Below are 27,329 nucleotides of genomic sequence, written 5' to 3'. Positions count from 1 at the left end.
TACTAAATGTATATAATGTATATAATTATTATTATTTATTTATTTTTTTGCACAAGAAGGACGTTCATAACTGCTGATAACAATAATAATGTCAAATATACTTTGTTGGAAAGAGAAACACTTTTATTATCTAATTAACGTTGTTTGCTGTCATCTCGTTCCTTTTCTGATTTTTTTTATTTATTATTATTTTTTTAATAAGTGTTAATGATTCTCCAGAAGACAAATCTATCTTCATCTAAACAGTTATGAACATTAACTCTCACTGGCTTCCAGTTTATGAATACATTCCGCCTCAGCCCTCCCCAGAAATAATGCATGAATATGGATGGGCTGTTGTGCCTGAGTCTATTCAGTGCATTGGACTACCTCCAACGTTGGCATAAAACCACCAACGGCAGAGGAGACCGCACCGTCCAGTCCAAAGGATAATGATGGGGAACGATGACTCAAAAGGGCTTCTGATCATCGAGAAGGGTCTGTCTGGCATGTCTGCAGTGAGTGACATGTTGCGCTCGTCCTAAACGCTCATGCGTCTGTACTGACTGGCCAATATGTTGAGCCGACTGATGAGTGGCAGCGAGCGGAGTCTTGACAGGGAATTCAACTGTACGGTGCGACTGCTGGACGACTCGGAATACACTTGTACGGTTCAGGTCAGTATTAACATGTTTTCATCATCACGAGCGGGTGATCCCCGTCACCGACACACGTGTCTCAATGCTCGCGGTGCTGATGCTGCGCATTCAAGCGGGAATAACCGCGAGGCGAGCATCTGGACACTGCACAAGGGCTGCAATGCGTAATGGCTAATTAACGTGTTACGAAATTTCATTTGGCTCACGCGATGAGTGAATCATGAGACTAGTTTCGGTGACCCGTCAGTTGCCTTTAGAGAGCAGCGGGTCACCTGTCACGTAGTGCCTGCCGCCAGCCCGAGAGACCTGAGTCACATTCAGCGGGAAGAGACTAAAGGTTTCATACATTAAATTGCCTCTCGGGGGTAACTATCCACGATAACAACTGCTGAAGGATTGTAGTAGCCTACGTGCAATACTGTAATGGTGATACAGTAGCTGTTCTGCTTCTTATTTGGCCATAGATACTACTACAAGCCACATTATTCTGCAATTCAAAAGCTATGTTTCTAGACACATCCCCAGACTCTTTCTTTATCCATTCAGAAATGCTTTCTACTGTTTTGCCTAAAGCAGCCTAAAGCGAGGATGAAAGATGAACTGATTTGTAAAATTGTTGATTAAAATGTCATGAATGACATGTATTGAGTTGCAAGAGTCTACATTACTGTTTCATTATATGAAGAGTTAAAAGGAATGTTTGGGACATACAGCAAAACCATTGGCTGAATTACCAAGAAGAACAGTGGTTGTGTTTTTGTCCACAAAGTGGAGCTTGAACAGGAAGAGCAATGAAAATGTCTCAGGTGCTATATCATTGTTAGGCATGTATTTATTAATGAGACTTCCCACTTGGGCCAAATATTCGCAGATGTTCCGGATCAAGAATTGTTGCTGAAATATTGCAGAAGACAGGTGCAATATCCTGTGGCGCTGAAGCAGTACCTGCTCTGGCTAAAAAAAGTTTCAGTTAATGTGGATATTTTGAAGTTCATTTTAAACAAGACACAACTGACATGCATTTTGCACTAAATATTGACAGAAATTAGTTGCTTATCACTTTATCACGATTGGGTTGTTTTCAACCAACAGTTAGGTTGAATGTTCAACCCAACCTTCAAGGCAGTAAGCCAACTGCTGGGTCAAAATAACCCAACTGCTGGGTTTGATCATATTTTACCCAGGGTTGTATTTAACCCAGCATTTTATTGGTGTACAATTAACAAGATCAGGCTTTCTAGAACGCAGCTTCCTTGCATCTCTACCACATACATAAAATACAAATGTAGACTTTTGCAGATAAAATTTGTGTATAATTTACAATGGTCACCATTAAAAAAAAGAAAATCCATAAAAATTAATTCTGCCAGGACACTATCCCTTAATTTACGGACATTTTCTTAAACCTGAAAACACAACACAATGTGTTAATGTGAAATTCAAACTACTGGTAAATCATCTGTGAAAAACCAATCCAGAAAACTCCATATTAACACAGTAGACATGGCTGTATTTTTTACATAGACTCAGGTGTACATATATGTAAATAAAATATTGGGAAATATATAGGATCATGTATCTGAACATTTAGGTGTGAGTTACTGGATTTGTGAGGATATTCAAAGCTTAGCTAAGGGAGAATTCTTTACAGCTGGAACAATATATAAAATCTACTTCTACGACAAGAAGCTCACTGGTTTGAAATTCATTGTAAGTGTTCTGTAAGTAATTTACACATGGGGTTTCACAACATGAAGCATTAACTCTTGGAGGGGTGCGTTGGTGATGGTCTGCCCTGATGCCACTAGTTGTGTGAGGTCATGTCTGTCTTGTGTCTGGGAATATCAACCTTAGATTGTGACATTCCATTGTCCTTGGAATTCTGTGATGCTGTGGTCTCCATGGCAACAGGCTGATTCCATCATCGGTTCCCAGCTGCTCCTGCTCTCGTCAGACAGGATATGGGCACACAAACAAACCCGCCACTAACACAAGATTCATTCAAAAATGGCAGTTGTATATTGCATATAGTCTTCTCCTGTCCTTTCCTTTCCTTCCCGTGTCCCACCTGGGATCGTCCTCTGTAATTGATTGATCAGGACAGTGGAGTTTGGTTAGTGATGAAATGCTTATTAGTGAAATATGGCCTCTCTGTTTTGAGAGACTGCTGACGGTGTTTGGCTCCTGGCAGTCACACATCAAGAGACCAGATATCTGAGACACTCACACATATACCGTCATTACAGAGCTCACCTTTGTGTAGGTCAGCGATTGCCTCTCAGGTAGATTTCACTGCTTATTGTTGGGCCACACATACTACACGCTGTCAAATACAAGGTGCCAACTATTCAGATAATAAAATGTTACATTACCCTCATCAGTTTGTCCACTGTAACATTGTTGACTTATCCTATCTGAGCTGCATTGTTCTAATTAGCATTTCAGAATAATAATTAACTTCATAAGAAAGTAGCAGTTGATGAGGGCATGTCCTCGAGGAAGGCACATCTTACTTGGATTGCAGAGTCTAATTGCTTCCTTTTCCTTCATATCTCACAGCTTCATGCATAATTACGTGCAGTTGTTCTCAAGGGGGTGGCTTCTTTTTTCTATCAACGCATATTATCAATAACTTGCCTTTAACCAAGTCCTTTGTAGAATGAAAACAATTGTATTATTATAATTGTATATTCTTTTTCCCCCAGATGGTGTTGTATTTCATGGGGGGAATATAAAAAAGCTGTGATGCAATGAGGCTTGTGTACTCCACACAAAAATTGTGCTTTATACATTTATGAGAGATTGTAGGAATTGTTATTTATTGTAGAATTGTAAATCTTTTGAATTGACTTAACTCTTGCCTATAAAGGACAAGACAGATATCAGCAAACCCTTGTTCTCATTCACAATACAAAACCAGACAGTGAAGTGCATTTAAATTTTATATATATATATATATATAATCAATTTAATTATACAAAGATTTCATTGATTAGAATGTTTTTTCCCCCACAGTACTCCAGTAGTTATTTTTTCCACAGTACTCCAGTAGTTATTGTCCTGAAGAGTAATAATTGAAATGGACGGCTATTACAAACTCAACCTACTGTGTAATTAGAAAAATGACCACGGGGTATTTCTAGTTCCTCTGCCTCTTTGAATCCAACTCAGTCAGTCATTCTTAATCAACACATAACCAAAACAACAGGGAATATGAGACAAAAAAAGTTTGACATATTTCATTCTGTTCATGATAAAATGCATAAAATTAGTGTCATAGAGGCAAGATGTCATAATGTGCAGAATATATCAAAAGATTAAAGTTTTTTATTTTGGTTTACCTAATTCTATTCACTGCAAATTTTCCTTGCTCAAACATTAGAGATGGAGCAACACCAAGGTCATGGGTTCAGTTCCCAGGACATACATGAACTAATAAAACGTTGAACTAAAATAGCCAAATACATAAATGCATATTAAATTCAACTACTTAATATATAGTCTTGCATGGTTACAATATAAAGACGCCAGCATGAAGTCGTGCAAATTTAAATCTCTGACTATCAGAAAATGTAAAGGTATTGTTTGCATGCCTACTTTCATTTTCCAAGTCCTCTTCTCAAACTCCCTGCAGCAGTGACAGTCATGTCTTTCTGACTTTGTTCCTGTCTTGAGCTAATGTTACAAGACAAACAACAAACCAAGAATTAGATCATCTGGGCCTCTTGTCCCCCACAATTTAGTGTGCTTGCCAGTATGTTGAAATGTGAAAGGATGACTTTATATCTCACTCGTTTTATATATATAAAGACTCTGCTGGTTTGCTCAGGTCTTCAGCTGCATATCCAATTGTTGGCTCTATTTTGCTCCTGCTCAAATGCTGCCTGTAAGATAATCTTCAGGCTATATGCAACTAACAGATAAGATGATTTGATTAGAACTAGGTCAGGGTGAATTTACACTTTGATGGAAAATTTGATTAAATAAAACAGGACAAGTCATTCTTTGAAAACAAGCTTTATATAGAAGTTGCTTACAGCCTAACCAAATCATTTTCATGGGATTTCACTTCAAAGCAATGGTATCTTTGTTTATATGAATAATTTAATATTTGTTTATATTTAAAGAGCCGAATTCTTGTTCATGTTGCATTGGACTGTTACCAATACACTGACATTTGTCCACCTCAGGTGTTCTGCTTCCTGTAAAATAAAGTATTTTATTCAAACTACTGATATGACTGAGTATAAATACATTTTTCAGTTTACCATTATTTACATTCCCCATTTGGCTTTCTTTATGCTGTGGACAAAAAGAGATGCTAATGTTGCTTTCTTATCATAAAATAAATGCATATAGTGACAACAGGTTATTAAAGGAATAGTTCACCCAAAATTGAAAATTCTGTCATTATTTACTCACCCTAAATTTGCTTTAAATCTATGTGAATCGCTTGTTTCTTTTGAACCCAAAATATGATTCTCATACAGGTTTGGAACAATGAGTAAATCAAAACAGAATTAGAATTTTTGGGTTAACTAACATTTTAAATTCTAATTGGATGGATTATATCAAATTAGAATAAAAATACACAGCAAGGAATATGTTGCAGCACTTACATTTTAGGACTACAGGTTAGTTTGATACTAACCTGCCTGGGAAATTAGGGGAATATGTTTAATTGAGTAAATCTTGGCCGTATGGCATAATTGCAGGATTTTGATACATGCTCCAGTGCAGCTGTCTAAATCATGATGTGGAAGGTTTGGGGGTTTGCATCTAAAGTATTTAAAGAGTGTATGAGAGCAAGAGTGAAGGGAAGTTTTCATTAAGAACAAAGTCATATCCTTACACCATTTAGCTGTAATGCAGAAGCAAGCATGCAATAGCCAGACACTACTCTTTACCCAGAGAACCATATAAACCATTTATATCCCTCTCTTGTACATACTCTCTCTCTCTCTCTCTCTCTCTCTCTCTCTCACACACACACACACACACACACACACACACACAAACAAACAGATACACAAACCACACCTTTACATCTCTCTGGGTTTCCCTTCTCATTACTTGCGAGGCATAATTTATTAATATTGTTTGTGATCCATATATGAAGCTGATTTGAATATTTAAAAAGAGTGAATAGAGATCTGAGAACAATCTGAGATTACTAGTGTCAGACATTGCTTGTAGTTTCTGGCATGAACTCTGCCTCCCATCCAATCATGAGCACACGTATAAAAAAGAAACAAAATACCTTTCTGATTATCCTATTGCTTTGTATAAAATCTCCAGCTGTTTTTCACACCACTGGGCAAACACTGCTAGTTCAAATCTGTCTGTTTAGAATCATGAAAGCTGTTGTTGTGACCCTGATCCTTCACTTTCCTGAACTGCTTTTTGCAGGTAATAATTATTTTAAAATCTGACTTTCCTCTATCACACAGCTCTAAAGCTTTCTAAGATGCCTTCAAAGTGCTGTGTGAATGTTAATATTTGATTGAGCTCTGATGTCTCCAGAGAGATTCTGAAATATTAAGTTCTCTCTAGAGCAAGAGATGATGGAATGCTGGAACTTAAACAGAAGTCAGACCACATGCTCACACCCTCTCTCTTTTAATTGTAGTCTAACTGCCGCTGTAATATTGCCACCACCTGGGCTTGATCTATCAGACTGTTCACCACTGTAACAAAATACCTCATTCAGCAATTTCACTAATAGCAAGATTGCAATCACAAGTGGTGATCCATCAGAGGAGTCAAATTAACATGAATATAAAAAGTATATAAAAAATATTAAAAGTATATTTAAATATGAATATAAATATGCATAACAGGTACTAAGGGGTCCAAAGTGTGCAAAGAAAAATGTGGCAAATAGTACATTAGTATGTGCAAATTAAGATACACCTTATTTGGTAAAAAGGTAAAACTATTTAATATGAAAATGAAAATAAATAATCAATAAAACCAGATAATTATAATAAACTAACAGATATAATAGCATTTAAGAATTTGACATTTCTGTTTTGTTCTGCTTAGTCTGTAATCATTTGATTAACTTTTCTCTTCGGGTTTGCATCTTACAGCACACTAAAAAAAGATCCAGTGTCTATAAGGTACATTTCTAACATTTCTAACATTATTTTTTATAAATGGGTCTTGAATATATGAATATATACTGGGTCATATATAAATTTGCAGTAATAAAGCAGTGGAGGATGGAGTTCATACAGCCTCAATGATAAATAACTCATGGACTGCCACTAATCCCAGTGACATGGCGAACACTGGTATCATATCGACGTCTGCACCCCTTAGATTTCTGTTAGGCAGGTTAGACTAGTACGTTTATATTATACTGTGTATGAAATAGAGAGGGGTGACAGATTTCGGGAACCCAGGGGTCAGGAACCTTTATTGTGCAGGCAATTTAACATGTCCTCACCTGATGAGCATCCTCTTCAGAGTTGTGTGTGTGTGTGTATTTGAGTGAGTCAATGAATGAAGAACAAGGCACAGTGCTAACAAACAGTGCTTACATCGACTGTGTTAATGTGAATATTCACAAAGGTATGCTTGCTGTTATATTTCTGTCACAAATGATTCTCATTTACATCTTTGCTTTGTTTGTTATAATGAATGGATTTGGACATCAATATTGTGTAATTTTTCTCACGCTGAGCAACACATAATTACTGTATGTACATTACTGTAGGGGTAAGTTTAGGGTTGGGGTAGGTGTAGACATTAATAAACCATAATCTGACAGGTAGCATTTTTCGTTTGGTGAATTGTACTACCTACTGTTTTAATGGGAGGTAGCAAAATCTGACAGGTAGCACAAATCAACAGAACACCGGGCCTGGTTTACAAAGTGTGTAGGCGTAGTGCAAATGGGTTTTTGTGTAAATCATCTATATTGTTCTAGGTTTAACATACTGGTGATCTGTTTTAATATAGAACTTGGTCTATTTTATTATTGGTCATTAGTGAATGTCTGAACACTTCCTTCACCCCACTCAATTCTGTACATTGGGGAGGGGCCCGGCTTCACGTGTTATATATATTTAGCGTATACACAACCCTGCGAAGATCTAAGCACAGACTCACCAAATGAAGCTTCACGAAGTAACTTCGAGTACATAAAGCATCTTGTCCTACTGCGCTTTAATATCTCTTTTTAAAGGGGTCATATGATGCATTTTTCATTTCTCTTTGGAGTGTTACAAGCTTTTGGTACATGAAGAAGATCAGTAAAGACAAAAGTCTAAAATCAAAAGAGATATTCTTTATCAAAGTTCTGTGCCACGCCCCCTAAAACGGCTCATTCAAACACGCCCCCAAATGTCTACATCACTATGTGGAAATATTAGTACTGCCGTCCAAATGTCCGTGGCTTGTGTACTGCAAACACAAAGGAGCTTCATCCCTGTGTCTGTAATGTGACTCTGATCTCCTTTCGTGCCTGAACTGATTTTTTATTTATTTTGAAAGATGAAGCATGCTATTATGGAAAGGGGGCTTACATTTCTGACGAGTGCTTGCGGTGTTCGGCCAATCACAATGCACTGGGTCAGTTGGCCAATCAGAGTGGACTGCGCTTGTCAAGAGGAAAACTTTGTAGAAAACGACACTTTTTGAGAGAGGCAGGGCTTACAGGACCTACAATAATGTACAGTATTTGAAAAATTATGTTTTTTGAACATTAAAGCATGTCAACATATTCTGTTACACCAAATACATAAAATAATTATCTTTAAAAAAGCATAATTTGACCCTTTAAATATTAAACATATCCCACTTTTTACTTTCTCATTCATCCATGTTACTTTAGTAATCATTTCAAACTGTCCTGCCCACTGAGAGCTGTGCTGATTATAATTCATAAGTGCGACACAGACGTAGAACATAAAAGGTCTGTACAGCGAAAAGCAGTGAAAAGTTTTGAAATGTTTCTTGGTGCAGCAGAGCACCAGTTTCAATTAAAGGATATGTTTTAGTCCAGTCACTTTTTATATACATGCATTTCTAAAAGTCGTTGTTTTCATCATTACCTCAAGCTACATAGCTACTTGAATCCGAGTGCACAAACTTACAATATAAACTTGAAGGGCACCTATTATGCCCCTTTTTGCAAGATATAACATTGGTATTTGGGGTCCCCAAAATGTGTCTGTAAATTTTAAGCTTAAAATACCACACAGATAATTTATTATAACATCTAGAATATGTAATATTTTGGGTCGTGAAAAAAAAAAAAGAGAGCTGTTTTGGTATCACTTTAAATGCAAATGAGCTGCATATTCCCACCCCATCTTCAGCAGAGAGTAGCACACATCTCAGCTTTGCATACCTACAGCAATAAACTGTGAAATAGAGGGAAGTAACAGATTTTGGTAACTTCTAAAGCTGTCTTGTCAGATTTGGTGACCCTGCTGTATATCGGAAGCTTTTCACATCAGGCAAAAATGCTGTATAGCAGGGATAGGCAACTCCGGTCCTGGAGGGCCACTATCCTGCAGAGTTTAGCTTCAGCCCTCATAAAAACTCACCTGCCTGTATCTATCTAGTAATCCCGAAAACACTGATAGCCTTGTTCAGGTGTGTTTAATTAGGGTTGGAGCTAAACTCTGCAGGATAGTGGCCCTCCAGGACTGGAGTTGCCTATCCCTGCTGTATAGGATATAAAATATAGGAGCACAGACATCAGTAGAGTGAATTTAGAAAACATTACATCCATTGTGTTTAAAATAAAGGGGAGTTACAGACTTCAGTAACTTGTGTTATCTGTACTGTACTGTAAACTAGATATATGTTGTAAATGCTTTCTAGGATGTAATATACAGGAGGTTAGACATTACCAGAAAGAATGTGGGTAACATTAAAACCATTTTGTGGTTATTGATTTCGGTAACCTCTAATGCTGTGTTGTCAGATTTGGTGACCCTGCTGTATATCTGAAGCTGTTCACAATGCTTTCTAGGATATAAAATACACAAGGTTAGACATCACCAGAAGAATCTGGGTAGAACCTTTAAGGTTTTTTTGTTGTTGTTGTTTTTTGAATTGGTGAGCCTGTTGTATATGTGAAGATATTCACGTCAGAGAAAAATGCTTACTAGGATGCAAAACACAGGAAGTTAGACATCACCAGAGGGTATCTGGGTAACATTAAAGCCATTATGTCAGGACCGGGGCTCGAACTTGGGTCTCTGATGCCAGAGTCTTAATTTCTACCGCTGAGCCACAGGAGGTAGTTGAACCCAAATAGTCAGACGCCTTGTAAACTTAACTCAGAAGAGTTTATTTAACAAAAACAGCAAAAGGGAACAAAATATCCTTTGTATAGAGTTAGGTTATAAAACAGGAAAATCCACAGACCAGAACAGGTCAAAAATAGTAAAACAGTCTCCAAAACAAAAACTCAGAGAGAAAACTGCAAAACTATTCTCAGGAAAACAATTCAAAAAATACTTTCAAAGAATAGATCTGGTAACTAGAGCAGACTTACGGCAGCAACTTGCTTAGGAACAATAATAACCAAGCAAAGATACAAAGGAAGTGATCAGCTTAAATAGACAGCCCAGAATGAGAAACATGTGAAAACAATTACACTGATTACAAAATGCACAATGTTGACGTGAGTGCACATTGGGGACCTCTAGCGGCCAAAATAACACATTGCAACACAAAGGTTCTGACAGGACCCCTCCCTCTAGGAACGGCTCCTGACGTTCCCTCCAGGACAACTGGTCTTGCGAGCGTAAAATTCTTGCACTAGTTTGGGGTCTAAGATGTCCTTAGCAGGAACCCAGGAGCGCTCCTCGGGACCATAGCCTTCCCAGTCCACAAGATACTGCCGGGACCCACGTACTTGACGGACATCTAGTATTCTGTGGACTGTGTAAGCTGGCTGGCCCCCGATGATACGAGGAGGAGGAGGTCTTCCTGTCGCAAGAAAAGGAGAAGACAAAACAGGTTTTAACAGGGAGACATGAAAAGTTGGATTAATTTTCAAAGACTTAGGCAAGTACAATTGATAGGTAACTGGGTTCACTTTCCTGGCAATCCTGAAGGGGCCAATGAATCTCTGGGAAAGTTTGCGGGACTCCACCCGTAAGGGAATGTTCTTAGTGGAGAGCCAGACTCTTTGGCCAGGGCGCAGAGTGGGGGCAGGTCTGCGTCTGCGATTCGCCTGGTGCTGGTATTGCTGAGAGGCCCTAAGGAGCTTGAGTCTGGCTTTTTTCCATGTCTGGCGGCAGCGTTTAACAAATTGATGAGCAGAGGGAACTGCAACCTCCACCTCTTGTTCAGGGAATAGTGGAGGGGTGTAACCAAACTGGCACTCGAAAGGGGACATGCCTGTTGCAGAGGAGTGAAGGGTATTGTGTGCGTATTCTGCCCACATGATGAATGAAGACCAAGAGGAAGGACTGTTAGCTGCCATACATCTCAGTGTCGTCTCAAGATCTTGGTTAAGCCGCTCAGTTTGTCCATTGGACTCTGGGTGAAACCCAGAAGACAGGCTCACTGTAGCCCCCAGAGATTGACAAAAAGCCCGCCAGAATCGGGAGGAAAACTGGGGTCCTCGATCAGAGACGATGTCTTGTGGAATTCCAAAGACTCTGAACACATGATTTATGACCAATTCAGCAGTTTGTTTTGCGGTGGGTAGTTTAGGCAGAGGAATAAATCTGGCGGCCTTGGAAAATCTATCTACTATGACCATGATAGTGGTGTTGCCTTGTGATAGTGGAAGACCAGTGATAAAATCCATGGAAAGGTGGGACCACGGTCTATGAGGTATGGGGAGAGGGTGCAATAGCCCTTGAGGAGAGCGGTGAGAGATTTTATTTTGGTTGCATGTGGGACATGCGTTCACAAATGTGGTCACATCCTCCTTGATAGTTGGCCACCAGAATCGTCTTTGGAGGAACTCAAGAGTGCGTGAGGTACCAGGATGACAAGTGAGACGAGAGGAGTGTCCCCACTGGAGGATCTGAGAGCGGACAGCTTTAGGGACAAACAGACAGTGGGTAGGCCCCCCTCCTGGGTCTGGTTCTCTGGCTTGGGCTTGTTTTACAGTATCTTCCAGATTCCACCTGACAGGGGCTAATATCTTGGAACTTGGAATAATTGGTGCAACACAATCTTCCTGTGGAGCTTTAACATATGCTCGGGACAAGGCATCAGGCTTTAGGTTCTTAGAGCCAGGGCGGTAGGACAAGATGAACTGGAATCTATTGAAAAATAAGGACCAACGTGCCTGGCGGGGGTTGAGTCGCTTTGCCTGCTGAATATATTCCAGATTCTTGTGGTCCGTCAGTACTTGGAATGGGTGTTTGGCCCCCTCAAGCCAATGTCTCCACTCTTCAAGCGCTAACTTGACTGCCAGTAACTCTCGATCCCCTACATGATAGTTGCTTTCAGTAGGTGTAAGGCGGTGGGAAAGGAATGCACATGGATGCAGCTTGTTGTCCTCTCCTCTCTGGGATAATACAGCTCCAACCCCTACATCTGAAGCATCGACTTCCACGATGAATGGTCTATCTGGGTTTGGGAGAATGAGAATAGGTGCAGAGGTGAAATATTTCTTCAGTTTGTTGAAAGCCAACTCTGCTTCAGGTCCCCAAGAAAAGGTGGTTGTGTTCCCCTTGGTGAGAGCAGATAAAGGAGCCGCCACAGTACTGAAGTTCCGGATGAATTTGCGATAAAAATTGGCAAAGCCAAGGAAACGCTGTACCTCTTTTACCGATGAGGGGGAGGGCCAATCCACAACAGCTTGAACCTTTTGAGGATCCATTTGTATTTGGCCAGGCTTGATGATGAACCCCAGGAACTGAACCTTGGTCACATGAAACTCACATTTCTCAGGTTTAACATAAAGATGGTTATCAAGAAGGCGCCTCAGAACCTTACTGACGTGTTCTACATGCTCTTGGAGGGAACTCGAGAAGATGAGGATATCGTCTAAGTAGACAAAAACAAATTGGTTTAACATGTCTCTGAGAACATCATTGATGAGAGCTTGAAATACTGCGGGAGCATTAGTGAGGCCAAAGGGCATAACTAAATATTCATAGTGCCCAGTGGGCGTGTTGAAGGCAGTTTTCCACTCATCTCCTTGCCTAATGCGAACAAGATGGTAGGCGTTGCGCAAGTCAAGCTTAGTGAAGATGGAGGCTTCTTGCAGCATTTCAAATGCAGTTGTCATTAGTGGCAAGGGATAACGGTTTCGAATGGTTATCTTATTAAGGCCCCTGTAATCAATACATGGTCGAAGTCCGCCATCCTTTTTCCCAACAAAAAAGAATCCAGCTCCAGCAGGGGAAGTGGATGGTTGGATGATGCCTGCTACAAGAGCTTCATTAATGTATCGGTCCATAGCAGTTCGTTCAGGGGGAGACAAAGAAAATATACGACCTCTGGGGGGACAGGTACCCGGGAGTAGCTCAATGGCGCAGTCATAAGGCCGATGAGGTGGTAAGGAGGTGGCCTTCCTTTTACTGAACACTGCTTTGAGGTGGTGGTATGGAGCAGGGACTTGAGACAGATCTATGGTTTCTTGGGACTCGAGAATAAGGTCAGGGGGGTTCTGGGCCAAGCATTTAGTCTGACAGGTGGGACCCCAACCTAGAACAGTGCCAGTCGACCAGTCAACGTGTGGATTATGCTGGAGAAGCCATGGGTGACCGAGGATAACAGGGAACTCTGGAGACTGTATAAGGTGAAAGCACATTCTCTCCTGGTGCTGGTAAGTGGTGAGACCAAGGGGAGAGGTGAGGTGGGTTACTTTCCCGGGAGACAATGGTCTTCCATCCAAGGCTGTCACAGTTAGGGGTGCAGGAAGAGAATAAGAAGAGATCTGAAGACTCTTAGCAAGAGAAACATCCATGAAATTCCCGGCAGCGCCAGAATCAATCAATGCCTCTAGTTGGTGTTTTTGTCCTCTCCAAGTGAGTGTGATTGGAAGGAACAGCCCAGAGTTGGAAGGTGAAGTGGTGCGTGTAACTCCCGTCACAGTCCTTCCTTGCCTGTACGGGACTGGGCGTTTCCCGAAAGCTCGGGGCAGGTGGAGCGAAAATGACCATACAATCCACAATAAAGACAACAGCGCTCTCTCATACGACGGTCTCGTTCCGAGGGGGAAAGTCTAGCCCTACCCAATTGCATGGGTTCCGAAGAATCTTGGGGCACTGGTGGCATTTGAGCAAGAGCTGGACTGGCAGACCATGAGGAAACAGATGGGCGGTTCCGGCTTCTCTCTCTCAGGCGATTATCCAGTCGGATTGCTTGATCCATGAGAGTTTCCAGATCAACCGCAGGTTCTCTGGTAGCCAGATCATCCTTGATTGCCTCTGACAGACCATTCAGGAAACACACCATGAGGGCCTCATTGTTCCAACCACTCCCTGCTGCAACGGTCCGAAACTGAATGGCATACTCAGCTGCACTGCCATTACCTTGACGGAGGGTGAGAAGTCTCTTTGAGGCTTGTCGGCCACTGAAGGGGTGATCGAAGACTCGCTTAAACTCCTTTTCGAATGCCGAATAACTTGAACAGAAGGGGGCTTGTGCCTTCCAGACCGCGGTTGCCCAAGAAAGGGCTTTGCCAGAAAGGAGGGTGATGACGTACGCTATCTTGGCTCGATCTGAGGGGAAGGACGATGGTTGTAGTTCAAACGTGAGAGAGCATTGAGTCAGGAACCCATCACATGCACTAGGGTCACCTGAGAAATGTTGTGGTGGAGGTAGGCGGGGTTCACTTAGAGGAGAGAGCACTCGAGAATCTGGAAGGGGTACAGAGGCAGCAGGAGAAGCGGTAACTGAGGTAGAGGGCAGCCGGTCAAAGATCTGACGGACCGAAGTCATGAGATCAGACAGCAACTGGGAGTGTCTAGCCATCAAAGCCTCCTGCTGAGCTAGTGCTGACTCATGGCGTTGGACTGTGGACTCATACTGAGCAGCTGTGGCAAGGAGTTCTTGAGGATTTGGCGCCTCTGGGTTCATAATGTGGCTTGGTTATTCTGTCAGGACCGGGGCTCGAACTTGGGTCTCTGATGCCAGAGTCTTAATTTCTACCGCTGAGCCACAGGAGGTAGTTGAACCCAAATAGTCAGACGCCTTGTAAACTTAACTCAGAAGAGTTTATTTAACAAAAACAGCAAAAGGGAACAAAATATCCTTTGTATAGAGTTAGGTTATAAAACAGGAAAATCCACAGACCAGAACAGGTCAAAAATAGTAAAACAGTCTCCAAAACAAAAACTCAGAGAGAAAACTGCAAAACTATTCTCAGGAAAACAATTCAAAAAATACTTTCAAAGAATAGATCTGGTAACTAGAGCAGACTTACGGCAGCAACTTGCTTAGGAACAATAATAACCAAGCAAAGATACAAAGGAAGTGATCAGCTTAAATAGACAGCCCAGAATGAGAAACATGTGAAAACAATTACACTGATTACAAAATGCACAATGTTGACGTGAGTGCACATTGGGGACCTCTAGTGGCCAAAATAACACATTGCAACACAAAGGTTCTGACACATTATGTGTGAAATCGGGGAGCATACAAATTTTCTGTAACTCGTTTTTATGCTGTGTTGTCAGATACAGAGCTGTATATCTGCTGTTTACCCTGCTTTATGCCTACAATATAAAATATAAGAGATTCGACATCAACAGAATGAATTTGGGTAACATTAAAGCCATTCCATGTAAAAGAAAGGGGAGTAATGGATTTTTATTCAAGAGTTAAAATTCCTGTTTTCCTGTTTACAAACATTACACAGTTTAGAAATATTACACTGTAAGAGCTAAACCTACACTATATGGGATGTCTGCAAAGAAAGTACAGTGATGTTACATATATTGTAGGCCTGAGGTATCGTGAATAGAAATTATCCAATATCATCCCAAGAACGGTGTCCCAGCATTGTCACGTTGATTCCTGTGTCTCTCTGTTCCAGAGGGATGCAAAAGGGCAATGGCTGTTTGAGCAGGTCTGCCAGCATCTAAACCTGCTTGAGAAAGACTACTTTGGCATCAGATTTGTGGACCCAGAAAAACAACGGGTGAGTCCCTGTAGTATAATAAATATGAGTTGTTAGTAATGTACAACACTTGTGGATTATTCAGCCAATGTAGCACTGAAAATATTAACACAACTATGATTGTGAAAAAGCAGACAATACACTCAAATGATCAGACTGTATGTTCATCACAGCTTGGTCTCCGTCACATCAATTTGAATGATGGTACTATCTGATAAGGTCCATGCTTTGTGAATGAATGTAATGTGATGTCATGTAATGTGGTGGACAGCCATCAGTTGACAATGCTGCTCATAACAATATGTTAAACTGGAATCTCTATCTGCATTATATAATTTTGTTGTTTCAGCATTGGCTGGAGTTCAGCAAGGCAATTACCAAACAAATGAGATGTAAGTCATATTGTGTGTGGAAAATCCCAGCTACATCCTTTTTATACATGTTGTGAAAAGAACAATCACTGCATTCATATCCCTCATTGATATTACATTTACATTTATGCATTTAGCAGACGCTTTTATCCAAAACGACTTACAGTGAATTCAGACTATACATTTCAGTATGATATCTCTCGTAAATGCCAAAAGATTATACTGACTGCTTGATTACATCTATGTAAATGTTTTATGTCCTAGCCCAGCCACCCTACACTATGTGTTTGCGGGTTAAATTCTATCCTCCGGACCCTGCAGCTCTTAAAGAAGAGATCACTAGGTACAGCTCATTAATATGAAGTCTATTTTTGTTCAAAATAACTATATTTAGTTTAGTATGTATATATTTAGCAGTACAGAATCAGAAAGAACAATATGGAATTGGACTATTAAATATTATACTGTACAAGTTACAGAAACTTACACAGTTCTTATCAAAACTTATACAAAGTATTTATAATGAGCGCATCGACAGTTTAATACGTCCTCTGCATTGTTTTTTTTTTTTAGATACCTGGTCTTCCTACAGATTAAAAGAGATTTGTATCATGGCCGACTTCTGTGCAAAAGTTCAGATGCTGCTATGTTGGCTGCATTCATCCTGCAGGGTAAAAGCAAATCAGACATAGCAGCCATTTTTTACAGTATTTGTTGAATTATGGCATCTCAAGAGCTTTGTTGTATATGACTGACGTTACTGTAAGACAAGACTCTCAAGATGACACTGGTTTAGTTTCATTCTCTCTCATATTTTTTAGCTGAGATTGGAGATTATGACCCGGGGAAGCATCCGGAAGGTTACAGCTCTAAGTTTCAGTTTTTTCCCAAGCATTCTGAGCGCCTGGAGCGCCGCATTGCTGAGATCCACAAATCCGAGCTGACGTAAGCTTACATTCAATTAAACCTGTCACATGCAGTATGTCACTCTTTTTAAAGGAACATTAGGTTTGTAATGGAGAGATTGAATGTAATTTATGAAATTTATCTGCTGGAACAAATGCAGAAAATTAACGAGTCTGTTCATTTCCAACAGGGGCCAGAGTCCTGAGACAGCTGAGCTGAACTTCTTAAAGAAAGCTCAGACTCTTGAAACATATGGAGTAGATCCACACCCATGCAAGGTCAGGAGCGAAACGTATCAGCTGCCCATATCCAGGAAATCATTTCAAAGTATAACAGAAATTTCCTAACTGAAAGTAGTCTGTTAAATTAAAAAGAAAAGTCATTATTATTATTATTTTATCACAGGATGTGTCTGGCAATGCTGCATTTCTCGCATTTACCCCATTTGGCTTTGTGGTACTACAGGGGAACAGGAGGATTCATTTCCTCAAATGGTGAGAGAGGGGAAATGAATCTCTCATATCATTTTCATTTGCTTAGCAGTCAAGATCAAATGACTGTGTGTTTATGAATAACTATGATGGTGTTTTGTCATATTGTACAGGAATGAAGTGACCAAACTGAAGTTCGAAGGAAAGACATTTCATATATATGCAACTCATCAAGAGGTGAGTGAAATCAAGGCAGCCCCAGATAATCCAGAAGAACAAAGAATCAAAAGTAAATAATAACACTTGACTTCTGCTGACATCGTTTGACCTTTACAAAGGATCAGAAGATCATCTTGACTTACTTTGCTCCAACACCTGAGGCCTGCAAGCATCTATGGAAGTGTGGGGTTGAAAACCAAGCTTTCTACCAGTAAGTTCAAATGATTTGACATATCAGGTTAAAATTAAGCTCAAACATTCACATAAACATCTTATCTATGCTAACTAGTTAACACCAGTGGTTCTCAGGCAGTTGCTTAAACAAAGTCACTGTTAAGACTTAAGAACTAGTTTGGCCAGCTATCAATTAACCAAGTGGTAATCAGTCTTAGTTTTTCAAATTGGACCAATTCACTTTGCATGTGTAAATATCATATCGTTCTCCCTCAAAAACTATTAATTTTATTGAAGCAAATTACAAATCAGAATTTTGAATCTTCTAGAATCACAGAAAAATAATTACAGCAGTATTGTTTTCTTTATTTCTTACAGGTTTGAGAAATCAAGTCAAGTTCGCACTGTATCCAGTAGTAATCTTTTCTTCAAAGGGAGCCGCTTTAGATATAGGTGAGTATTATCTGCTTTGGTGGTTATTAAGTGTACCCTATGAGTTCGTCAGCTCTGCTTAATTAGGCCTGTGTTTTGAATTTGCTAATTAATGGATTAGCTGTAAGCGTTGCTCATATTTTGGTTACATAATTTATCTTAAAGTGGTAAAGTGGCCAAGGAAGTGATGGAACAGAGTGCCAAAATCAGACGTGAGCCTCCAGAGATCCACAGGTGAGGTCCCCCAATGTTTCCTGGAAAGGTTTAATATACCTGACAGTATGTCTATTTTAATATCACATCTTTTTGTGTGTGTTCAGGGCTGGGATGGTCCCGAGTAGGAGTTGTCCTTCCATTACTCATGGCCCACGACAGAGTAGCGTTCCCCGAACACGAAGAAGAGCAGTCCACATTTCCATCATGGAGGGTAAGCCTATGTGCCTTGTTATTATATAACCATAATATATCCCTCTCAGAAACTTGCTCTAAACAACAGTTTATAAAAATGTTCACTATATTTCCAGGTGAAAAGAAAGTACACTTTCATAATGTACTTAAAGTACTCTATTTGTGCACACTAACTTTGTACTTAATATACTAAAACTTAAGAGAAACTTAATAAGATCATCTAAGTGTACTCAACTGTGCTATTTTGGTACACCATGAATATGAACTAAAATGTGCTTTTAACATACTCTCTTATTTAAAAATATATTTAGTCACCACTTGTATGACACATGTGTCCATTCATTAGTGTATGACATTTTTTTCAAGTGTACTGTGAGGGGTAACTAAATACATTTTTTAGACACAGAGATGGTATGTTAAAAGTGCATTTTAGTTCATATTCATGAATAGCACAAAATAGCACAGTTTAGTACAATTAAGAAGTACTAAAGAATAGTTTTTAGTATATTTAATACTAAATTAGTGCATGTAAACAGAACACTTTAACTATGTTATGGAAGTGCACTTTTTTCACCTGGGTTAGTGAGGATATTCTAAATATTGAGGACTGTTGGTCCTCACAACTGTGCACACACAAAAAACACACCTTTACACACAACTTTAGTATATACTGCTCCTTTCTAAGAACAAAAACGGAACATAATTTGAATGAAGGTAGCAAGTAGATTTGTGACTAAAAAAACGTTAGCACATTCTGTGTCTTCGGAATTCAATGCAACTCGAGACAAAAGATGTTAGTTCATAGACACTGAAATTCTGCCATCTTGTGGTGTAACATTTTTTTTTCTGTCATCGCTTGACTACAATAAAAACACTCCAGATAATATATATAATTTATTTTTTTAAATTACAATTCACAATACATTTGTGAAATTACAATTAAGGGTGATATGTATCATTCGTAATACACACAATTAGGTAAAAAACACATACTACTGATTAAAGGTTTGGGGTTGGTTAGATTTCTTAATATTCTTGAAACATATAAGGAACTCCCGCACACTATCTTAACTTGCAAATTAAAATTTTTAATCACACAACGTTTCGGTCACACGACCTTCATCAGGAGTAATATTAATATTAATATTCTCGAAAGAAATGTTTTGTGCTCTTATTTATTTTATTACTATCACCCCCCCCCCAAAAAAAAAAACACAGCAAAAATTTTTATATTGTAAAATGTTATTACAATTTAAAATAACTATTTTCTTTTTTAATATTGAAATTGAAATGCAGTTTATTCCTGCGATAAAGCTATATTTTCAGCACCGATTGCTCCAGTATTTAGTGTCCCATGATCTTTTAGAAATCATTGTAATATGCTGATTTGCAGCTCAATACATTTTGGTATTATTATAAATGGTGAAAACAGTGCTGTTTAATATTTTAGTAGAAAGCATATTTTTATTTCTTTTTTTATCCATTTAATTTGTCTTTGCTGAATAAAAATATTCATTTCTTTAAAACAAACTTACTGATGCCAAAGATTACACTTAACAAAAGAGTGCTCTTGACAGGGATAGGATACACTAGACTGACTCCATCTCTATCTATTGCTCTGTGTAACACAAGAGCGGCTCTCATTGTGCACAATGTGACCAGACGTTCACCTGTTCCAGTCACTTTACTGACACTGCCAACTGCCATCATGGTTGTGTTTGTGTGTGAGGGTACTGTATAAGTGTGCTTTAATTTAAGTGTGAAGTTAGTATTATTCTAGTACATGCTCTGTACTGAAAGTCTAGTTCTAAAGTACAACAGACACAAATGTGCTTGCAATAACATGTACCAGTATTTTTACAATCATTTACTATATTAAAGTAAAAAATAATGCTGACAGAAAATACACGGTTTCACATGCCCTACAGGTGGGCTGACAATTTGTGTCATAAACAAGAAAATACAGAGACAATAAGAACTGGCAAACTTCAGAATCAACAGTGCTATTATTACACAGTCTATAAATAGAGAGCCTGTCCATGTATGTAATGTGGATTGTGTCCGAATGAGTGTGTGTTGTGTATGTGCTCCTTTGTTTCAGCCCATAATGGGTTTGAGGGGTTTGGAGCATGCAGGGCAGCTGGGCTTTCGGGCATACGGCGACTTACAGGGCTTTAGGGCTTTAGGGTGTTCTCGCTTTCTCACACTCACTTTCACAAACACACACTCAACATAGTGTTATGTCGTTTTTGTTCAAGGAGCATAGAGAGAGGCAAGGGGTCTAGTGGTGATACACTTACACAGGGCTGAGAACATCACACACGTTAGTGGCTAAATTCTGAAACCATGGTGAAGTGTCTCATACGGATTAAGACAAAGGTGAACGTTCACCTGCGGATGATCAACCACTGTTACCGGGATGTGAAGGTACGGGTGTTGACAATGGGACCTAGGTTATTAGGGAAAGCTCTGGGGGCTCTGCCTCTGTTCCCGTCCTTACCCAGCTCCTCCACTTCCTCTGGAGCTTCATCTAGACTTGGTGTTCAACCCACCAGCACTGGAGGTAAAGTTCCTGTTCGTTTGTAACAGCTGGACGTTAGACTTGTTTTAATGTGACTGCATTTGAATGTGCACACATATAGCGGATTAGAGTGTGACAATTGATAGCATGGAATTTGTGTAGCTTTTTTGGATTGTGGGTGGAGCTATATTTTCCTATGCTGTCTTGTGGTTAATTAGATCTATATATACACTTATAGTATTTACGTCAGTGCAATTCATCAGTACATATAAAATTTTTTATTTCTCCTTTCCCAATAACATTGCTTGTGAATAAATGTTTATATACAATGTATCATTACGTCAATGCTTTCAGCTATATTTGGTTGGGACATTTGATTCAGGGTAGTATTAATTACTTTCCTTGTGTCTAGCTCAGCAAACTTTCTGAAACTTTCTCTTAGTTGGGCATATCAATTATATGGAGTAAGCTTGGATACTAATGTGCTGAAGTAGTAGATTTGCCACAGATTTATCTTGCCAGACCAATGTACAATTTTTAACTTAATTATCTATTTTAATACGTTTGAGCTTTAAATAGACCAGTGTTGCAGTATGTTTATGAAATCAGTATGATGCATTAGAGTTGGGCAACATTTCAAAAGTATCAATTGGCTCCCTTTTAATTCATCAGTTGGAATTTGAAAAGAATTGGCTGCCCCACACAGGAAGTTGAATTGGTATTTAAAGGGAGTGTAGGTTTCTGAATTACAGTTCAGAGAAATGGAATCAGTTATAGCATTCCTCCATCCTGGTTAGTATTGCTAACCAAAGCTGCATTTATTTGGTCTAAATTTCTGAAAAATGTATGCTGTTCAAAATAACTGTTTTATATTTTTGTGTATTTTAAAATGTAATTTATTCCCGAGAGAGAAATACTTCTTCAGTGTTGAATGATTCTTTAGAAATCATTGTAATACTGTATGCTGATTTGTTGCTCAAAAAAGAAAGAAAGAGAGAGACTGAGAGAGAGAAAATAATAATAATAATAATAATAATAACTTAAGTTTAAAAATTTTGTTGAAACTGTGATATATTCTCAGGATTTACTGAAAAATATAAAGCATTTATTTGAAATCGGCTCGTAAAACCATTAAAATGATCAACTCTTTATACTTTTAGACAAATTTTTCAAGACTTTATTCTTGTCAAACCTCTTTTCTAGCTAAAAATGACAATTATTGCAGTTTCTTACATCAAATTATATATAAATATAATTCTGCATCCTGTTTGCTGCCTCAATTCAAATGATGAATGGCACAGAAACCTGAAAGCACATCAACATGTAACACAACCACTGAACATCCTCACTGTATTCCAGGTCTGGAGTCCTTGCGCGACAGTGGCCATTCCACGCCAGTCCGATCGGTCTCCAGTGGGAACTCATTCCTACGCTCCCATGGAAATGGAGCTGAGGGAGGACATGGAACAGCTGAATTTTCCCAGGACCCTTACAGTCCCTCTGACAGTGTTCTTCCCACACCGGTGTCCAATGACCCCTCAGACCCGGCTCAGGTTCGCCACACAAATGGCCCCCGCAGCATTCAAGAGGAAGGAGGAACAGAACTGTGTACTCAAAACCAGGCACAGCCACAGGGCGTTAAACCCAAAGGAAAACGTTCTCAACTGGAGAAGACTAGGCCAACCCAACATGGCCCAGAGGAAGGGGTGAATCAGTTCATCTGTAGTTTGGCACGTCTTTTCTTAGTAGCCCTGGCTCTTCTCTTCGCCCTCCTTCTACTTCTTATTGTGCTAACAGAGTCTGAGCTGGACTTGGCCTTTCTTAGGGACATCCGAAGGACACCCGAATTCCAGCAGTTCCACTATGAGTACTTTTGCCCCCTTAGGCGCTGGCTGGCCTGCAAACTGCGCTGGATGGGTGGGCATCTCACTAATAAATGAGTGTGTAATCACCCCCTCTGTCTCCTCAGAGAGTAGTCTCTAGTCTACGAGCATTATTATCATAGTACCATGAAATCAAAATGAAATTAATATTATCTACATAGCCAAAGCCTTGGACTTCCTAACACCATGCCAAGACGAGAAAACTGTGTATGTTTCAGCTCTAGTTATTGTGAAATTGTTCTCTGCAGCACTACTTTATAATCAGGTAAAAAAAAAAAAAAAGATATGTATAGCTATAAATGCTGCCGTCACCCAATTGTAATGTATCTACCAGTTAAATATAATATCTACACTCAAAGAATGTTCACCCAGACTGTGACGAGCAAGACCTCAAACTGCAATCAAAGAAAAAAATGCCTTTATTGGTCAGAAAATAGACAGGGGCCATGACAGCTAATAAATGGACAGTTCACCCACAGATGACAATTCTATCATATTTTACACTCCCACATAATACTTCAGTTAATCTGCAACTTGAGAGGTTTCTGTCCCTCCACTTTATGTCCATGTAACCAAAACGTAGAAGATCCAAAAAGGTCTTAAAGATGTTAAACATACCTTCATTTGTGTTTTGAAGAGTAACCAAAGTCTTATAGATTAGAAACAATATGAGGTTGAGTAAATGATGACAGAATTTTCATCAGAATTGTCTTAAATGACCTTTTGGGTGAACTATCCCTATAATGTCAGATGTAAGCTTGAGCATGAGTTTTTTTTGGATGATTTTTGGTAAGTGTAAAATGTTATATGGTGTATATTTGATCCATACCATACTAAAACAGGACTGTTTGTTTGTAGTATGGATCAAAGCCACTGACAGGGTTCTCTCTTTTAATGGAGCTTCAGTAATGTTTTACTGAGAATTTATTAAAACTTTATGGTACAGTAAGGTTTAATTTGTTAACATTAGGTATGATAAACTAACAATGAATGATCATTAATTAATCTTGGCTAATGTTAATTTAACATATCTAACCTTTCAGCAAACAGTATGGGTAAATTAAGATTAATGAACAAACTTAAATTAACAATGAATAATAGATAAGACATGAATTAACTTACATTAGTCAAAGCAGTGAAAATCATTGCTCATTTTTAGTTCATGATACCTAATGGATTAATGAGTTCAACCTCAAGGTAAACTATTACAGAGAATACATTTGTATAAATGTTAACACCAAGGTATGCGTCATTACAAATTTCCCACATAACCTGTATTAACCCAGAGTGAAAAAAAGAATAATAATTGCTGTCCTATAGAAATGAACACTGATATTTAGTGGTAGATGGTGGCCTTGAGATACAAATGTTCTGAAGTGGGTAAAGAAAGTGCTCCAGAAAGACAAAGTAATGTGAAATGCTTGAGAGTTTAAACTATTTCTGAAAGGAATCTGTAATTTGTTCAGTTATTTTTCCATGCATCATTATGCATAATTCATGCATAATTTTAGAGACCTCATTAGTCCACTTGCACAGCCTTAATTATCAAAATGGAAATGTGACAGATATCTTCTGTAGGTCATGATGAATTTGTTGGTTTAACAGTTGTGTGTTTATGAAATTACTGTATCTCATCTAAAGTAATAGACTCAGCTTAAACCAAAATCTGTTATATTTCTATTACTTTTCTGTTGCCTTAATGAGACAAGTTCAGTAGTAAAGAGTTGTATTGCAAAGGTCATATAAGACTAGTGGCAGTGGTTTGTAATTTAAATTACAAACTGATGGTGAATACAAGACACAAGGGTCTATGGAACTAATCACAGCTATATGCTCATTTAAATATTTTTGGTAAAAACAAACAAATAAATAAATGAAATAAAATAAAACATAACTGGAACTCATTGGTACTCTCGAAATATAAAGCCTGCAGCAAATGCAAATCATATTTGGGGGTTAAAAAGCCTAGAAAGTAACATAGTGTTCCTATGTAAATCTTTTATCTACTGTGTGAGTCGCTTGTGTGTAGCTTCATAGAGTAGCCTAGTACAACTAGTAAAAAGTATGCAACAATACCAACAATAGCACAGATGAAGACACCTACAGAAAGATTTGTCTCTGTGGTGGTAATCATCATGTGAAAGATATGAAGCAATACAAATGACACTGATAAGCCAGCAGAAAAGTTTTTTTTAACCTAGAGCAACGTGATGGTTCAGAACTGCATTACAAATTCAGTAGCCTCAGAATTAACTGATTGCTTGTCTGGCGCTGTGTTGGTTGCAAGGTGCAGGTCGTACTATAAATCAGCTCCCATATCCTGTGACCGACTAATTCTTCAGATCTGTTACTGATGGCGATGGACACTGTTTCAGCCATTTCAGATTGGAAGTTTAATTCAAAGCAATAGCAGACTGAAACAAATAAATGTTGTAGCATATGTTGAGAAGATCTGAATGGATAATGAATCACACTGTTATGACTCGGTTGTGCCTGATCTTCCTGCTCACTGTATAGCATCAGATTATTATTTTCTGTAAAGTTCATCACCTTTATTTTTATTGATTCATACCATAAATGGTTTACCCTGTGTTGTACCAAGAATACATTGAAACAGTTTTATTTTTATGTTTTTCTAAAAAAATAAAATAAACCTTCTCCAAACCAAATTTAAATTACTTTTCTGTAGTTTTTATGAGTTTTACTGACAAGCCCATTAAAAAACCAATGAGTAATGCCAAGGTCTGTAGTAAGTGATCTTGGTTCTATGTTTAGTTTTTAAGAAACTGCCTTGGAACCGTTTGTAAATGTCTTTTCTCAACATTGCTATTAAAATATTTTGTAATAATTATTGAATCATTTTCAGTAAACTTGCTTAGATCCTCTGAAACATCGTAGGACCAGAAACTACTTGGTCTTACTTTCTATAAACAAGTGCAACCTACTGATGTGAAAGTGCATGTTAAATTAACTTAATTAATATCTTAATGGATTTTAATTATCAATCTGAGTCTACAGACAGTGCAGTGATCCCTGTGGTAATCGTTGAAGTGTTCAGCCATTGCCACTAGTCGGCAGAAACACTCCTTTAACCAGAAATCTCCCAACAGATTTTCACATATTGCTCATGTTCTGGGGAACATAACTGGAGGGGTGAGCTCATATAAATAAATTCATGTCAAAATATGTCAAAGATAATACCATATTTTCTATGTAAATCCTCAAACTGGATCGTTTTACCCCAGACCTTTTAGATATTGGATATTACTTCACTGTAAGCACAATTATTATTATTATTATTTTGGTTCAGAGAACATTAAACAGATAATAAAATTAAATAAAAGTTAAAAAGTATAGGTGAGAGGAAAAGTCAAAAAGAAGTAGACTGAAAACAACACTGTCAACCTAAAATTATCCAGCCTTGTTTTAAACATTTTGAAATGTCACAGTGCCATCTTGAATGTTTATGTGTTTTGGTCAGAATTTCAATAACTCCCTTTGCTCACAGCTCAGAGCAACACTGGGGCAAAGTAACTGTCAGTGCAACAAAACAACTGAATTATATACTACATGTTATCATCCGGGCTTTAATAATGGAAGAAAATATACATGCTTATTTTATTTAGGCTTTGGTTTTAAGCTGACATTTGTCGAGTACATAGCTACAAAAAGACACCAGGTATTTTATTCACAATTTGATAACGATGATGGAACTGACCTATCATTACAAGTTGATTATTTAAATGAATTCAGTTTTTCACGTATATTCATCAAAGAATGCTGAAAAACTGTAGGCTATTTCTGATTTCTGAAGGATTGTGTGTAGCACTGAAGACTGGAGCAAAGGCTGCCGGAAATTTAGCAGGAATAAATTACATTTCAAAATCAATTAAAATAGACAAATGTTTTATTTAAACTGTAATAATGTTTCATAACATTAGTGTACCTTAATCACACAAATCCAGTCTCAGTGAGAATAAGAGACTTCTGTCAAATCTATTCTAAATTTCACTGACCCCAAACTTGTGAATGGTGGTGTCTATATACAGACTGAGCCCATGTCATAAAAAGGATTCAGGGGATCCTGCTGTGACCTGCTGTTTACCTGCATGTGGCACCACAGGTCCAAATCCTTCACAAGCTTCTCATACTTCCACTAATGCACACTGGATGAAAACTAGTAGGACCCCATCGTGAGATGTCTGTGTAACTACAGCTTCATAGTGCTTGGAAAGGAACCCCATGTCCTCAAATGCCTCACTTTATAGTCTGCATTAATGGAGCT

The 27,329-nt window shown here is 38.6% G+C and overlaps 1 protein-coding gene across 2 annotated transcripts; it reads left to right on the top strand.

The window, feature by feature from the left end:
• Positions 1–365: 365 nt before the first annotated feature.
• frmd5b (FERM domain containing 5b) lies at positions 366–25,719 on the top strand. 2 transcript variants are annotated; one of them, XM_052560283.1, is made up of 14 exons: positions 366–656; positions 15,616–15,720; positions 16,049–16,091; positions 16,335–16,413; positions 16,644–16,741; positions 16,892–17,015; positions 17,167–17,254; positions 17,382–17,470; positions 17,581–17,644; positions 17,746–17,837; positions 18,179–18,253; positions 18,398–18,466; positions 18,553–18,659; positions 22,521–25,719. In XM_052560283.1, the coding sequence occupies exons 1-14, from the start codon at positions 555–557 to the stop codon at positions 23,099–23,101; spliced, it is 1,716 nt and encodes a 571-aa protein (XP_052416243.1). In that variant the 5' UTR covers positions 366–554; the 3' UTR covers positions 23,102–25,719. The 2 variants fall into 2 exon arrangements, with proteins under 2 accessions (XP_052416243.1, XP_052416244.1); XM_052560284.1 differs by lacking the exon at positions 15,616–15,720.
• The last annotated feature ends 1,610 nt before the right edge of the window (positions 25,720–27,329 follow it).

The sequence above is a fragment of the Carassius gibelio genome, chromosome B7 (genome assembly GCF_023724105.1).
Source record: "Carassius gibelio isolate Cgi1373 ecotype wild population from Czech Republic chromosome B7, carGib1.2-hapl.c, whole genome shotgun sequence".
Classification (NCBI taxonomy): domain Eukaryota; kingdom Metazoa; phylum Chordata; class Actinopteri; order Cypriniformes; family Cyprinidae; genus Carassius; species Carassius gibelio.
This window is presented reverse-complemented; position numbering and strand designations above follow the sequence as displayed.